This window comes from Mytilus californianus, unplaced genomic scaffold (assembly GCF_021869535.1).
Source record: "Mytilus californianus isolate M0D057914Y unplaced genomic scaffold, xbMytCali1.0.p SCAF_3, whole genome shotgun sequence".
NCBI classification, from domain to species: Eukaryota; Metazoa; Mollusca; class Bivalvia; order Mytilida; family Mytilidae; genus Mytilus; species Mytilus californianus.
The window spans coordinates 115,864,669-115,878,362 of NW_026262679.1; the positions used below are offsets into that span (position 1 = coordinate 115,864,669).

A 13,694-nucleotide genomic window follows, 5' to 3' on the forward strand; every position below is an offset into this window, starting at 1 on the left:
CTTGCAATCATTCCATATACCAAATAAAGTTGACCTATTGCTTATAATACTTGAAAAACAGACCAAAACACAAAAACTTAACATTGACCAATGAACCATGAAAATGAGGTCAAGGTCAGAAGAAACCTGCCAGACTGACATGTACCCATTACAGTCATTCCATACACCACATATAGTTATCCTACTGCTTATAGAATTTAAAAAACGGCCCTAATCATGTAACTTTAACCTTGATCACTGATCCATGAAATGAGTTCAAGGTCAGGTAAATCCTGTCTGACGGACATGTAGACATTGCAAGGAACCCATATACTAAATATAGTTATCCTATTACTTATAATAAGTGAAAAATTCACATCACAAAAAACTCTATTTTTTTTTCAAGCAGTCACTGAACCATGAAAATGAGGTCAAGGACATTGGACATATGACAGATGGAAACTTCATAACATAAGGTATCTGCATACAAGATATGAAACATCCAGGTCCTCTACCTTCTGAAATATAAAGCTTTATACAAATAGTTTCGCCGCTGCCGCCGCCGGATAGTAATACCTATGTCTCGCATACTGCGACTTTCATCGCAGGTGAGACAAAAATGAAAATAAAAAAGCAGAGCCATTACCATACATTTTGAGCATAGCATGAATAATGAACAACTGAATACAAAACATTGTTTAATAAATAGTCACAAAATAAAAACAATTGATGTAAAAAGTAACATCGTGGATGGAATGTTCATGATGGTACAAAAGAACTTCAGTGGCTAGAACATCAAACAGGTCATTTAAATGTAGCTTAACATATATATCTATATGAATTACCAAGGCCTAACAAATGGTTATGAACAGTCACTGGAAAATTAAAATTGTACTTGTTAGCTTAATAGTCTAGATATTAATGTTTTAGCCAAAGAAATTCATCTGCAGCATATTGAAACTTTTATAAAAATGCTTTGTTCTATGACACTGATACAACCAATCCATAATAAATATAGCAAAACATACAGAAATAAATTCATATTGTCCTTAAAATATTCAATATTTATACATTTTACTTATACAAAAGTTTACCAAAAATAAGTATTTTATATGATAAACTCTTTATGGTAAAATCAACATTCTTTTAATTTATCTCAGAGAATCTATTTAAATAAAAGAACATTTCATTGGTTTCAATATTCCTTCAGTAACCTGTTTTGATAGCCATGAAATTATGTCTAAAAAATAAAATAATACTCAATAAAACATTAAACTGGCCACTTTTTCACAAATAATTATTCCTTTCATTCTAATTAGATTTTTGAGAATTAAAACTTTTCTGCATAATCCTTCATACTTTATTTTTTATTAGCAATTATTTGTGAAATATCCAGGGACCATAATATATACTTTCAGCAGTTATCACAGAAAGGGCTTTAACAAAATCAATGAGGCATTTGGAATAAGTCTTTCTTAAATTGGAATGCCTCTAACAGTGTGTTTTATAAAAATCAACCAGAGTGTCTATGTCATAACCATATTAGAAGCTAGTCGGGATGCAGATTTACTTTTCCCTAGACTTCCGTCCATTAGTTTAGCTGCTCTCTCTTGTGTAAGCTCAAGTTCTCTCCATCTGTTCTCTTCTAGGGCTTTCTGCAATAAATACAAATAACTTTAAAGAGTATAGAATAAAAAAGAAAACAATACAATAAATAGATATGTATTTCAGTTTACATAAATGTTACAAGGAAACATTCTTTTAACGCTCCTTGAAAAACAACTTGGAGATAAACAGGTATTTTTAAACCAATGCTTTTAATTAGTCAAATGTCTACATACCAAGGTACACACAATACCTACTTTAATCATAACCCATTGTTCTGGTTTTTTTCTAATCATCTTAAAAACATAAACTTCCATCATGAATTGTTCATGGCAAATGATTGCAAAACTGTTTGAGTGCACTTGTTTTCAACAGTATACAAAAAGTGTAATTGACTTCAATTCACATGGATTTCATGATCAAAATCTATTCTAATACATAGAAAGTAGTGCAATATAACAACACAACTACCTTTTAGCAATTCAGACACATGGTTGCTTTTGCAATTTTTTAATTTAAACATATTTTATTGTCCAAAAACATTGACAATAGGATTAGACACAAGTTTTGCAACTTAAAACGTCTTCTCCATTACATACAAATAATAAATAACCAAACAAAATAAAATACATAATAATAACATCATAAACAATATTAATATGGAGACATGAAATTAACAAGAATTTAAACGACATGGCTCATAGATTTCTAAAAGTCGAGTTGACCGTAAATTTATTTATGACAGACCTAGTAGGTTGTTTTAAATTTGGAATAAATATTCACTCAAAAGGTAAGTTATTATTTTAAAGCAATTAAATTAAATTGTTGTTGTCAACTGATAGGATTTTATATATAAAATCAAATTGATGATCCATGTCTTTGGAAAAAATGAACAATTTCATTCGAAGTCAACAAAAAGTAATTACATTATTATTATATTTTGCAATACACCAAATATCATGCATACTTATACTTAAATAAACTGAAGAGAATACAATATATTGATGATAAAATAATGAAGGATAAAGGAACCACTGGGACTCACAAATTATCCATACTCATGGTAAGGTGCAATCACCTTTGATTTTAATTGAAAAGGATTTTCAGAGGGAAGTTGGTTCTCACTAGGTACTACGACTTCCTCTATAAAACTGACCACCATAATATAGCCATGGTCATTGAAAGTAAGGTTAAACACAAGGCTTCCAAAACGGTCATGTATTCCGGACATTTGTATAATGTCCGGTAAAAGTCCGGCTGGGCAAAGCAAGAAACGGTCATCTACTTTTTAGATTTCAAGGCTTTCTTAAGAGACTGTCATTTTAACATAATTCGTGAACTTTTTGACCAAACCTTTTGCCTTTAACAGCCACACATTTCCGGTCATAAAAGTGACATGATCATTAAGTACTATCAAAACAACCCCTACTTTATTACCTTCTCATTTTAATCAAGGCTAATTAGTTGTCGAACAGCTGAAATTTACCTGTTCAGGTGACAGGTAAACTATTTTGAACCGGACATTGATCGGTCTATTCAAAGTTATTTTCTTACATTTCACCGGTTTGCATCTAATTAATTTAGTCAAAAAGATTTAAATTATCAGAAATACATTTACAAATAAGATTTGATAAAAAAATTAAAGAGGTGAAAATGAAAAATCGTCATAACCACGTTGTTTGTACCAGAGACATGTCTCTGTTTGAACTAGAACACATGTGCGCATGTGCATGTGCGCAGGTGTGAAATTTAATTATGCATCCTAATTTCTAAAAAAAATGCTTAAATTGTCATCGATACCTTTATCTCACGTTTATTTCGAATATTTTCTTGAAGAAATAATGTAGAATGAGCTACTTACACTCATTCATGCTTTGCAAACGTACACAGAATTTACGTATCCGTCTCTGGTCCATGTTTTACCATTGTCAAGATAACATCCGGTTTCAGATTTAAAAACGAAAGTAAAGTTTTTGACAACATTATTTTGCACAAATAAAGAGTCTAAGGCAGATATAAGTACGCTGATGTTGCACACTTCGGATGATGCACTGCCAATTTAACAGTTTACGTCAGAACTTCGAATTTGAATCAAAGAAAGTTTAATATCGTTTTTTAAATATCAATCATTGGGATGGCCAACTCGACAACTGATTACCATAATTGCCTTTTGTTTATTTAGTCTTAAGGGATTAAAATCGGGATAATATATAAAATGTCCGGCTGGCTAAAAATAATTTTGGAAGCCCTGGTTAAACACTAACAAACAAAGCACAAATCATGGCTTGATACAATACCTTCTGATTAATAAGACTTCTTGTTCTATTATCAGCTGAATTCCGTTTTGTTCCTAATTTAGCTGCTTCCCTTTCTTTCATTCTCTGGGCTTTTCTCTCTTCAAGTTTCTTCTGTAATTCTGTGAGTTTTTCATCTTTCAATTCTATTTTCTTTGGTTCTGATTTCTTCTTAGTTTCTAATCTGAAAAAAGAAAAAGTTTGAATTCTTAATAAATACTTATTAGGTATTATATTTTATTAACAAAATAATTAAAGCTATCTCTGTTTCAGTGGATTAGGGATCACCATACTTCTAGATGACAGATTACAGCATTATCAGTCTAAAAGACTGTTTGCCTATTGCTGATTTGATCCTGTTATTTTACACTTTTAACACAAGTTGTTTCCCCTTGCCAATTGTCGACTAGTTTTCAACTGGACAAAATGGACTGCTGCCCATTCAAAACATGATCAGTTGAAAGTATATATGCGTTACAATCAATTTTTTTTTATTGAAAAATAACTTGATATCAATAGATGTTATAACAAAATATTATATGTAGTTGAAAAGCTTTGTTAAAGTTACAGATTACATACATTAGTCACAGGTAAATTTGCTCTCCATTGGCAAAGAAAATATATGTCCCTCCTATTGGAAATAACTTGTACACATGGACTTCGGAACAATTACCAAATTGGCAAATAGACTATTTCTAACTTTTCAATAATATGATGTAGTATAATGGATTCAATCATTTTGGCATAGCTTTCATGGGTGTAGGCTAGCAAAATTGAAATGCATCAGAGTTATTAGTGAAAAACTCTTTGTAATGTTTTTTTTCCAAACTACGGATTTGTTTTGAAGAGATTTGGGAAATTAAAGGAGGGTACTTCTTTCTTGTTATGATCATATTTTATTTATCAGATATTTCAGCATGAAAAATTTAACTCCTTCATGAGATTATAAGACATCTGAGCTTTATATACAACTTACTTCCTAGCCTAACCAGAGATATCTATATTTATTGAATTATATGCAATGAAATGTCATGATTTCTCAATAGAGTAATAAAGAGCTGCGCTATGAGCGCATGATACGCCTGTCGCTTTTTCAAAGAATTAAGTTCCATTACTCCTCAATGTCATATCAGAAATTTATACAAAAACTAAAGGGAGCTTATTTTAATAGATATAAACAATTTACCAAAGTTTAATGAAAACTGCTCAAAGCATTTTTGAGTTATTGTCTGAAAACTGGAAAATCACCCTTTTTAATGAATATAACCCCATAACTCGGAAACGTAAAATATAAAAATTTTAAAAATCGAAAGGGAACTCAGGTCAATAGATATTACCAATTCACCAAAGTTTCATGCAAATTAGTTAAAGCATTTTTTTAGTTATTGTCCGACATGTTGATGACGGACAGATGGACAACGGTATACCATAATACGTCCCATAAATGGGCATATAAAAACTGATTACTTCACATGCGAAATGAATTTGATAATTTACTACTCTGACGTCATATAACTATGGGTGTTGTCAAGACATTGTCAATGCTGTTCAAGATAAATTGAAAATGGGTTGAAATAGATATAGTTCCTTGCATTTTCTACTTTATTACCATTAAAAATTCCATGAGCAATGTAATAAAAAGAATAACCTATCCAAGAAATCAAATTTCTAAAAATCTTCAACTAGTGACCGACCAACAATAACAATTATCTCATGTGCTACACATGTACATGAATTAATGTGTTGTTGAGTCATTTCTTAAATATTTTTCTAAATTTGAATTCTTTGATTAGTTATTCTATAATTATCAGAAGTTTATGTAGTGGAATAAATATAGCAGATACTATTTTCTTTTAGAGTCATTGTTCAGTATAACAAAGTAACAGGTCTAAACTAATTAAACTATGGACAATCTGATTTTCAATACAGTTATACCTGGTGGCAGCCGCTCTAGTTTGTTCTAGTCTGTGTTTAGAAATTGTTTCTAATGTATTCAGTAAGAGCTGATCTTTAGCCTGCAAAGTGTAAGATATCATACTATAAATGTGGAAAAAATTACCTTTCATGCATTCTTGTAAAACCAAGTGATGAGTAGTTTGAACTAAAGAATAGTTACAAATTTAAGTTTTTTGTTATTGTGAAAAGAAGTAGGCCCCAGTAAGACCCCTTTTTGGCCCCAAAATATAGCATTTTTACCAATTTTGTTAAAATGTAAACTTTTAGCTATTTATTGGAAAGAAGAATACTTCTGTTCCATAAATATGGGCTGTTTTTGACAATACAATGCACATGCATCAGGTAATAGCATCATAAATTCATGCAATATTACTGAAATCTTCACAATTTTAGCATTTGTGCTAATTTTAAAACTGTTTTTGTCTAAAATGGAAGTGGCCACATTTGTGTTCAGTCTTAATATTTAAATATATTTTGTCTTTGATGATAATCCATAACATATATAAAGGTTGAGACTGAACACGAATGCGGCCACTTACATTTTAGACAAAAACCACCTGAAAAGTGATGTTTTATGGCATATTTGATAGATTTTTCATAATTAACCTTGAATTTGAGCGTCTTTAATGACCAAATCAGTCCCAATCTTTTACATGAACTAATTGAATCCACTGAGGTAGACACTTAAGTGTTTAAAAAATGTCAAAAATCTTTCATTAGATGTACTTTGAACAATAGGCCAAAACTAGCCCTTACCTTTGAAAGATAAACTTCAAATTGTTCCTTCAACTTTTGATTCAATTCTATGCCTCAATAAAATAGATTCTATGGTAAAAGTAGTTTTGTTCAACTTTTCTTGATCAAGTTATTAAAACTAAAACACTAAAAATTTATAATGAATTATCTCCCTTAGATCATATCTATAATTCTTAATTTAGCTTTAAAAATCTGTCTGGTGTTTAAAACAATAACAAGAACAAACAGACATTGTCATAATTTGTGTATACATAAAAAAAAGACATATTGTTGGAAATAGCAAATGACCAAATCAGACCATTTTTTTATTGAAATAGAATAAAAGATTTTCTCAATACATTTTTTTCAATTTCACCAAAGAAAGACTTTATTTTAGGTAAACATGTGAACCCTTGCTAAACACTGCAATACAAATAAATTGCTAGAAAATACAACTTGCCTCTTTATTCTGAAGTATGTCATCTCTTCTGTTTTCCTCTGATTCCTTCTCTGCAGCTTTACATAAAGAAACTCTTTCTCTTAACTGTTAAGAAAGAATTGCAAATCTTAGTATTAAAAGATCTAGTAACTAAATCCATATCCCAAATCTGCTTCCAAAATATATTCAAACAATTTATTTCTTCAATGTTAAAGTGTGGCATTTGGTTTTCCTCTATAAATATTTATTTATTCAAAGATTTCTCTATAAGAAAAGAAAATATTTACAGATCTCTCTATAAGAAAAAGTTTTATTTACAGGTCTCCCTATACCAATCTGTTTCATTTACAGATCTCCCTATACCAATCTGTTTTATTTACAGATCTCCCTATACCAATCTGTTTCATTTACAGATTTCTCTATTAGAAAATTGTGTTGTTTAAGCATAAAATTATTACTTTTCTCATGAAATGTTGTTCTTTTCACTTGACACTATAAAGCAAGCACAACAATATTTATCAGTTCTTTTTTGTTATATTCAACTTTTCAAACAAAATAATAGATAGCGGAACCTATCTTTTTAAAGTAGGAGAGAATCTCTTAAAATTTTTGAAGCACCCTAACACAATACATTCATATGAATTGTTGATAAAAACTAAACTTACCTCTGCTATAGACATTTCACTCAGTAAACCATGACCAGCAGATTCAGAAAGGTCCACTAATTTCTGTCGTATGATAGGAACAGCCTCCATGGCTTTTATTTGGTGTATTAATTCCATTTTTCTTCGCATTTCCAATTCAGCCTGTAAAAGAGACATTTCAGAAATATAATTATAATATAAGACAGCAAGTCAATAACTTTTTAAAAGTAACTACCAACTAAAATTCAAGTCTAGAAACATGATCGATATAAATCAGACGGATTCTTTAGATATTAAACTAGCAAAAGTGCTCTAAAGGTTGGTAGTACTTTTCTTGTTATTTCTCTTATTGTTTTTGTCCTAAGTACTCTTGTGATTAAAGTCCATTTTAGTACTGCTTTGCTGTCAAACTACTGTCCAATGTTAAGAGCAGGTCATAATCATGTTTGACTGTGCTACATAAGTAACCTCCTGGTCACAAGCAAGATGTAGGTAGTTCCGGAGTATTGTTCTTGTCAAATTTTATATGTTTTTTATAATTGATTTGAATAAAGCCTTTGGTACTCTTGTATGAATTTTGACATTTTGTTTAATCAGGCTTTTAAAGCTCACCTTATGGTATGATATTCAAATTAAGGGGCCATATGCTGATCTATTAATATGTACATAAAACTTTTTTGTTCTTTTGGACTTCCGTGGATACTTGTCTCACTGGTAGTATTAGGTTTATTTTAATTTTTTTGTATGCAAAGAAGATTTTATCAAAATTAGTTGCCTACCTCTTCCAAAGCCTGTTTCATTAGCTCTTTGCTCTCTTCATTGACTTCCTGGACTGAAAAAAAGTATAGTAAAATGTTTTAACTAAGAGTTTACATTTTTGGGTGAATAAAATTTTGCTGGCTTTGCTTTAAAATTGAAAATAACACTTTGTAAATTTGGTGCATCAAGAGATTTTTTTTATTAACCTCCATATGAAACCCTCAATCCAAATATTTTTAAAGCCAAAGACGTAAAAATGCTTGAGTACTTGAGAAGATATATTAAATGTTTCATTTTTTCTGCAGACAGTAGCAACTTAAAAATGTTTTTTGTTTGTAAACTTTTATATAATATATTGAAATCATTTGAAAAATGTCAAGCACAGTGATTACAATAAATGTTAAATCTCAGACCCTCTGTGATGTCAGCTTCTAATAAGAGACCCTTCATTTTATTTATTTTTCGCTACATGAGGTAAAGTAACATAACATCCAATGGTCTGCAAAGCAAAGACAAGCATGGGTACTAAATAATTAATTTTGTGTACTAATGCAAGCAAAAAATATACAAAATACTGAAAACTTGCAGTAACTTTATTTTTTTTAACTTGACCCTTATAACAATCAAAATTGACTATTTCTATAGCTCCTAGTGGTGATTCATGCAAATAGCTTTAATCCCCTTTTGGAACTTCGTCACAGGCATAATGTATAAAAATAACGCTAGCTACTAAATCAGCATTAGTTGGTAGTTTATCATGGATGTTTGCCTTTTAAATTGTTGTTATTTTGTAATGTGTACCTGTTATTAAGAATATTATTCCTTGTAAGCTAACTCACTGATGGATATTCAGCCATTTTTATCATTTCAAAAAATCATTTCAGCGAAAATAGCCACCTTATGGGTGAATATTCTGTAATATTAACTTCACATGCATTTTTCATATAAAATAATTCATACCAATTTTTCTTTTATAGTCCTTTAATTTCTTTGTGGCTTCTTTTGTATTCTTGTGGCCCTGCATAGTTTCTTCAACAAGGTTTCTATTCAGAACAATGAAAATATCTATGTTAAACTATTTTTATCATATTCAATATAAAATACAATATGCAAACTGGAAAATCACTTTTTGGTGCATAAAATGAAATTGTAAATTATTTTACAAACTAGTCATATAAGAAACAAAAAAAAACTAGCAGCATTTTTTCTGTAGTTTTGAAAGATATTATTTGTACGATATTATTCATCATATATTACTTTAAAACCCTTCATCTTAAATCCCAAAAGAGGGAGATTTACTTGTTTGTGAAAAATATGGAAGAAAATTAAAGTTCCTTTATGCAGTCTTTGATTCTTGTTTGTACAAATACAACATCCTATGGTAATTAATATAACCTTATTATATATTTTGATTTCTTTACCTCATCTCTTTTTCTTCTTTAAATTTTTTTTCTAAGAATTCTTGCATCATTTGCTTAGTCTAAAAATAAAATAATTTCGTGTAAGCATAGGCATATACAAAAATTAATAATAGATTTTTTTTTACATTTCTTCTAAGTGAGTTATACAAAAAAAATTAAATCAGAGGCATAAGTAAGTGAAATTACCTCCCTTTGAAAAAAAATTGATGTACAATTTATTGTTACAAAAGCTGAAATTTATCACTACAAATGGTCATTTGACAACAGTAAAATCAGTGATTGATGCTGGTAATTATTCAAGTTCAAACAAACCTCTTCCTTCATTTCTAGAACTTTTTGTTTGTTATCTTTGATGAGATTCTGCCTGGCAAAGATGGCTTCCTCATGACTTAGCTTCCCTCCTAATCTCCTTCTTTCTATGTCTGCTAGTTTGCTCTCCAGATCTTTCTGTCTCATTTCAGACTGCCATTTCAAAAAGTCACTAGCATCTTTTGCACCAGCTTCTAAATTCTCTAATCTACAAAAAAAAAATCAGCATACTATCATGTGATTTGTCCCAAGTATTGTAAATTGTGACATTTTCATGATCTGATTGTGTGAATAGTTTCAGTTTCCATTAAAAAAAGTATCACAGACTTATTTCTCCACGAATATTAACATATTTTTGAAAGTTTTTTTCCAATTTACAATGCCGGAATCCATCATTTTTTTATTTCACTGGCCAAAGAACGAAAACACTCAAATAATTTGCAGTGATCCTGGTCACAGGCGATGTCAGAATTGGAATTTTTCGGAACATCATTTAAAAGGTCACTTCTCTTGAGATGCCACTATTAATACTTCCCATGAGTGACTGCTTAATACAGGTTTGACTGTAGTTAATACTTCCCATGAATGACTGCTTAATACAGGTTTGACTATAGTCACTGTGACCAATGATAATATTGAAATACCTTTATAATAACAGACTTTTAACCTTGAATATCAAATAGATTCCCATTTAATGAAACTAATCCCCATAAAAAAGTCAACTTTACTTACCATTAATGAAGAGGAACAGACAATTGATTTATGCTTCCTTAAGTTAGCTTCATAGTGTTAACCCTCATTAAATATTCAGATACAAACAATTAATTTACGTCTCATGAGAAAACAACATGAGATTAATCTTCAGTGGAATCAATTGTGTTATAGATAAACATTATAACTTCAATCTTCAGTTACAGAGAACAGGAATAATTTCAAAATCAGTTTCCATGCATTTTTTTTTATTTATTTACCCTCAAAATTTTAAACATGAAAAAGTTTACTTCAATTTGCTTTAAAAAAGAATTTCATTTTGTAGGGAATACACACAGAATAATGCTTTATAAAGATTCTATCATGATCAATGGAAATTTACTGAGTAAATACTGAAGAATCAAAACTATTTACAAATGGTTGTACATTTTGTTCTTTTTTTTCTCTAAAACGGATTTCATTAGGATTAATTTCCAGTTTGAGAGAGTGATGCTTTTTATAGGATTTTAATTCTGTGGATAACACCTACTCCAAGGAAATTAACATTATAAACCCACAACGAAATTTTATGCTTATACAGTAAATTATGTGATAGACTGCTCCAACCTTGCTTGAGATTTAATCCGGTGGTGTTTTAGTAAAGTGGATAGTAACTACTAGTTGAAGAACTGATGAATGATTTAATTGTCTTATTTTAGGATTGCTAGCTAGAAGTTGACTAGTTGATGTGTTTAAAATTTTTCTGTTTAGGTGTGTCTTACTTTTTAATAATCTCTTCTTCCCTCTGTTGATATAACTTTCCTTCTCTTAAAATCTGGGCAGTATTCATTTTTACAGGAACTTCTCGACTCTGCGAAAAAAAATAAATGAAAAAATATAAAAGACATGGATTTCAGAGAGGAGCTGTTACTCATTTAGAAAATGAAATGTATAATAGCATTACATGAAATATGAATAAGTTGAAATGATTGGTTCTTGATTTCTAATTTACGAGTTAGAGTTGGCAAAGAAATGAGTATTTTACCTGTCCTTAGAAACTACCATCAATACATCTTTATTTAACTTAACCAAATATTTTTTCTTTAAAGCCTACCAGTAGTAGATGAAAATGCAAGAGCAGTCAATATGGTAAAATAATCTGTTGCAGACCTGTCAACTTTCCCTATTCATCAGGGATTTTCCCATGAGAGATGTTGATATTACTCTTAAAATACTCTTGATTATCAAAAAAATACCTCAAGAAAGGCATTCAAAGGCATTAAAAAGCCATTTAAAGGAAACATTATACTCATTCAAAACCACAGTATATTAGATTCAAGACGCTTTTGACATATACAAGGATTACATACTTGATTTTAAAAAGTTGGCAGGTATGCTTATTATTAAAACATGAAAATTTTTAAATTACAAAATTAGCTGAAACACATCCTGAGATGAAGTTATATGATTGTTGGTTATTTTGTATCTTAGATCTGAACCTAGAAAAAAAACTGATTTGAAGGAAATGATGTGCCAAAAAGTAGGTCAGTGTGACCTTCTTTTGTGAGCGGCTGCTATACTCCCTAAAATGCATCCTTTCACCATGTGATATATGATTGTGGGCTATCAAAATCTGGCATACTATTCAAACCTTCCTCAATACTTTAAAATTTGTTTTACTTTCAATTCTATCTTGTAAAAATCTTACTAAGATAAATGTTTGATTTTTTTAAAAACCTTATTACAGTCACATTAATCTCTCTATATACATGTGATATTTTCATACATTGAACACTATCTTAGAATTTGGATGTTAAGAATTTCCAAAATAAGAAAAGAAGACAATTTACCATAAAATAAGAGAGTGTAATTAAAATCACTATATTCAGTTTTCACAGAAAAAGACATTTGGAAAAAATACTGCAAAATTATCAAGAAGACACACAAATGCACATCACAAATCAAATGAATCACATAAAAAAGTTACTTGAAAGCTAATGATTGCAGATGCTAAAATAAGAATGTCATCAATGCGAAATGCAGCACAGCAGCAGATAAATATGCCCAAATGATGAAACCTTGTCATTTTTGCAATGATTTTTATGTGCAGAAATTAAATTAAACTTCAAATTATTTGAAAATTAGAATAGCATAAAAAAAGTCTCTCGATCTTTAAATGATTATGAAATACCTCAGCCCTGGAGGTTGTTACTATCTAGTTATAAATTAAAAACAGAAAAAAAGTATTTTACTACAAAAGTTCTTATTTCTTAATTGCATTACTGGCTTATTAAAGAATTGATAAATTGTATTCAGATTTTACACACACTAAAAGTGCCACAATTTGTACAACAAAAAACACAACCGTCTACCACATATATACATTTCATCACAGACTTACAAGTATGGCCCTCCATTTGGTGGGGGTCATATCTGATATCTCTGGAGTGGACTTAACAATGAAATATAACATAATATGTGTTAAATGTCATAAGCAAGCAAGCCTCAATATGAAATGAGAATAATTAGTCGATTATCTCCATTCACCCTTCAATATTTATTTGGAGGATACAGCTTCGTAATTTATTATAATTAGAAACATTAATCAGTTTTTTCCCTCTAAATTACAGTTTAATGGAGACATTTTATAAATTTCAAACATTGTTAATCTGAAATATCAATCAGGGGAGCTAATTCCATAAAAAGAACCATTAGTCAATTGTCTCCCTTAAATATTGCCTAAGGGGAGATAAAAGAAATTTCTTCATGAAATTAATTATTTAATTGGGAACTAGGCCTTGTGTCATTTTCATCGTTTGATGTGAACATAACATAAGAATATCAAATTAACAAAACTAAAAAA

At 29.8% G+C, this 13,694-nt stretch overlaps 1 protein-coding gene across 5 annotated transcripts in view; it reads right to left on the reverse strand.

Annotated features, from left to right (window-relative positions):
• Window positions 1-664: 664 nt before the first annotated feature.
• The window catches only part of LOC127735904 (cilia- and flagella-associated protein 99-like), a 29,700-nt gene continuing 16,670 nt past the window's right edge, over window positions 665-13,694 (reverse strand). For 3 of the 5 annotated variants that reach the window (XM_052246332.1, XM_052246331.1, XM_052246333.1), the window contains 10 exons: window positions 11,614-11,702; window positions 10,145-10,349; window positions 9,833-9,891; window positions 9,372-9,454; window positions 8,432-8,484; window positions 7,674-7,814; window positions 7,030-7,113; window positions 5,814-5,893; window positions 3,882-4,062; window positions 665-1,634 (listed from right to left, as the gene is read on the reverse strand). In XM_052246332.1, coding sequence (XP_052102292.1) covers window positions 1,506-1,634; window positions 3,882-4,062; window positions 5,814-5,893; window positions 7,030-7,113; window positions 7,674-7,814; window positions 8,432-8,484; window positions 9,372-9,454; window positions 9,833-9,891; window positions 10,145-10,349; window positions 11,614-11,702 — 1,104 coding nt within the window. In that variant the 3' untranslated portion in view covers window positions 665-1,505. Of the gene's footprint in view, window positions 1,635-3,881; window positions 4,063-5,813; window positions 5,894-7,029; window positions 7,114-7,673; window positions 7,815-8,431; window positions 8,485-9,371; window positions 9,455-9,832; window positions 9,892-10,144; window positions 10,350-11,613; window positions 11,703-13,232; window positions 13,284-13,694 lie in introns of all 5 variants that reach the window. The other 2 variants (XM_052246329.1, XM_052246330.1) reach the window with 1 other exon arrangement.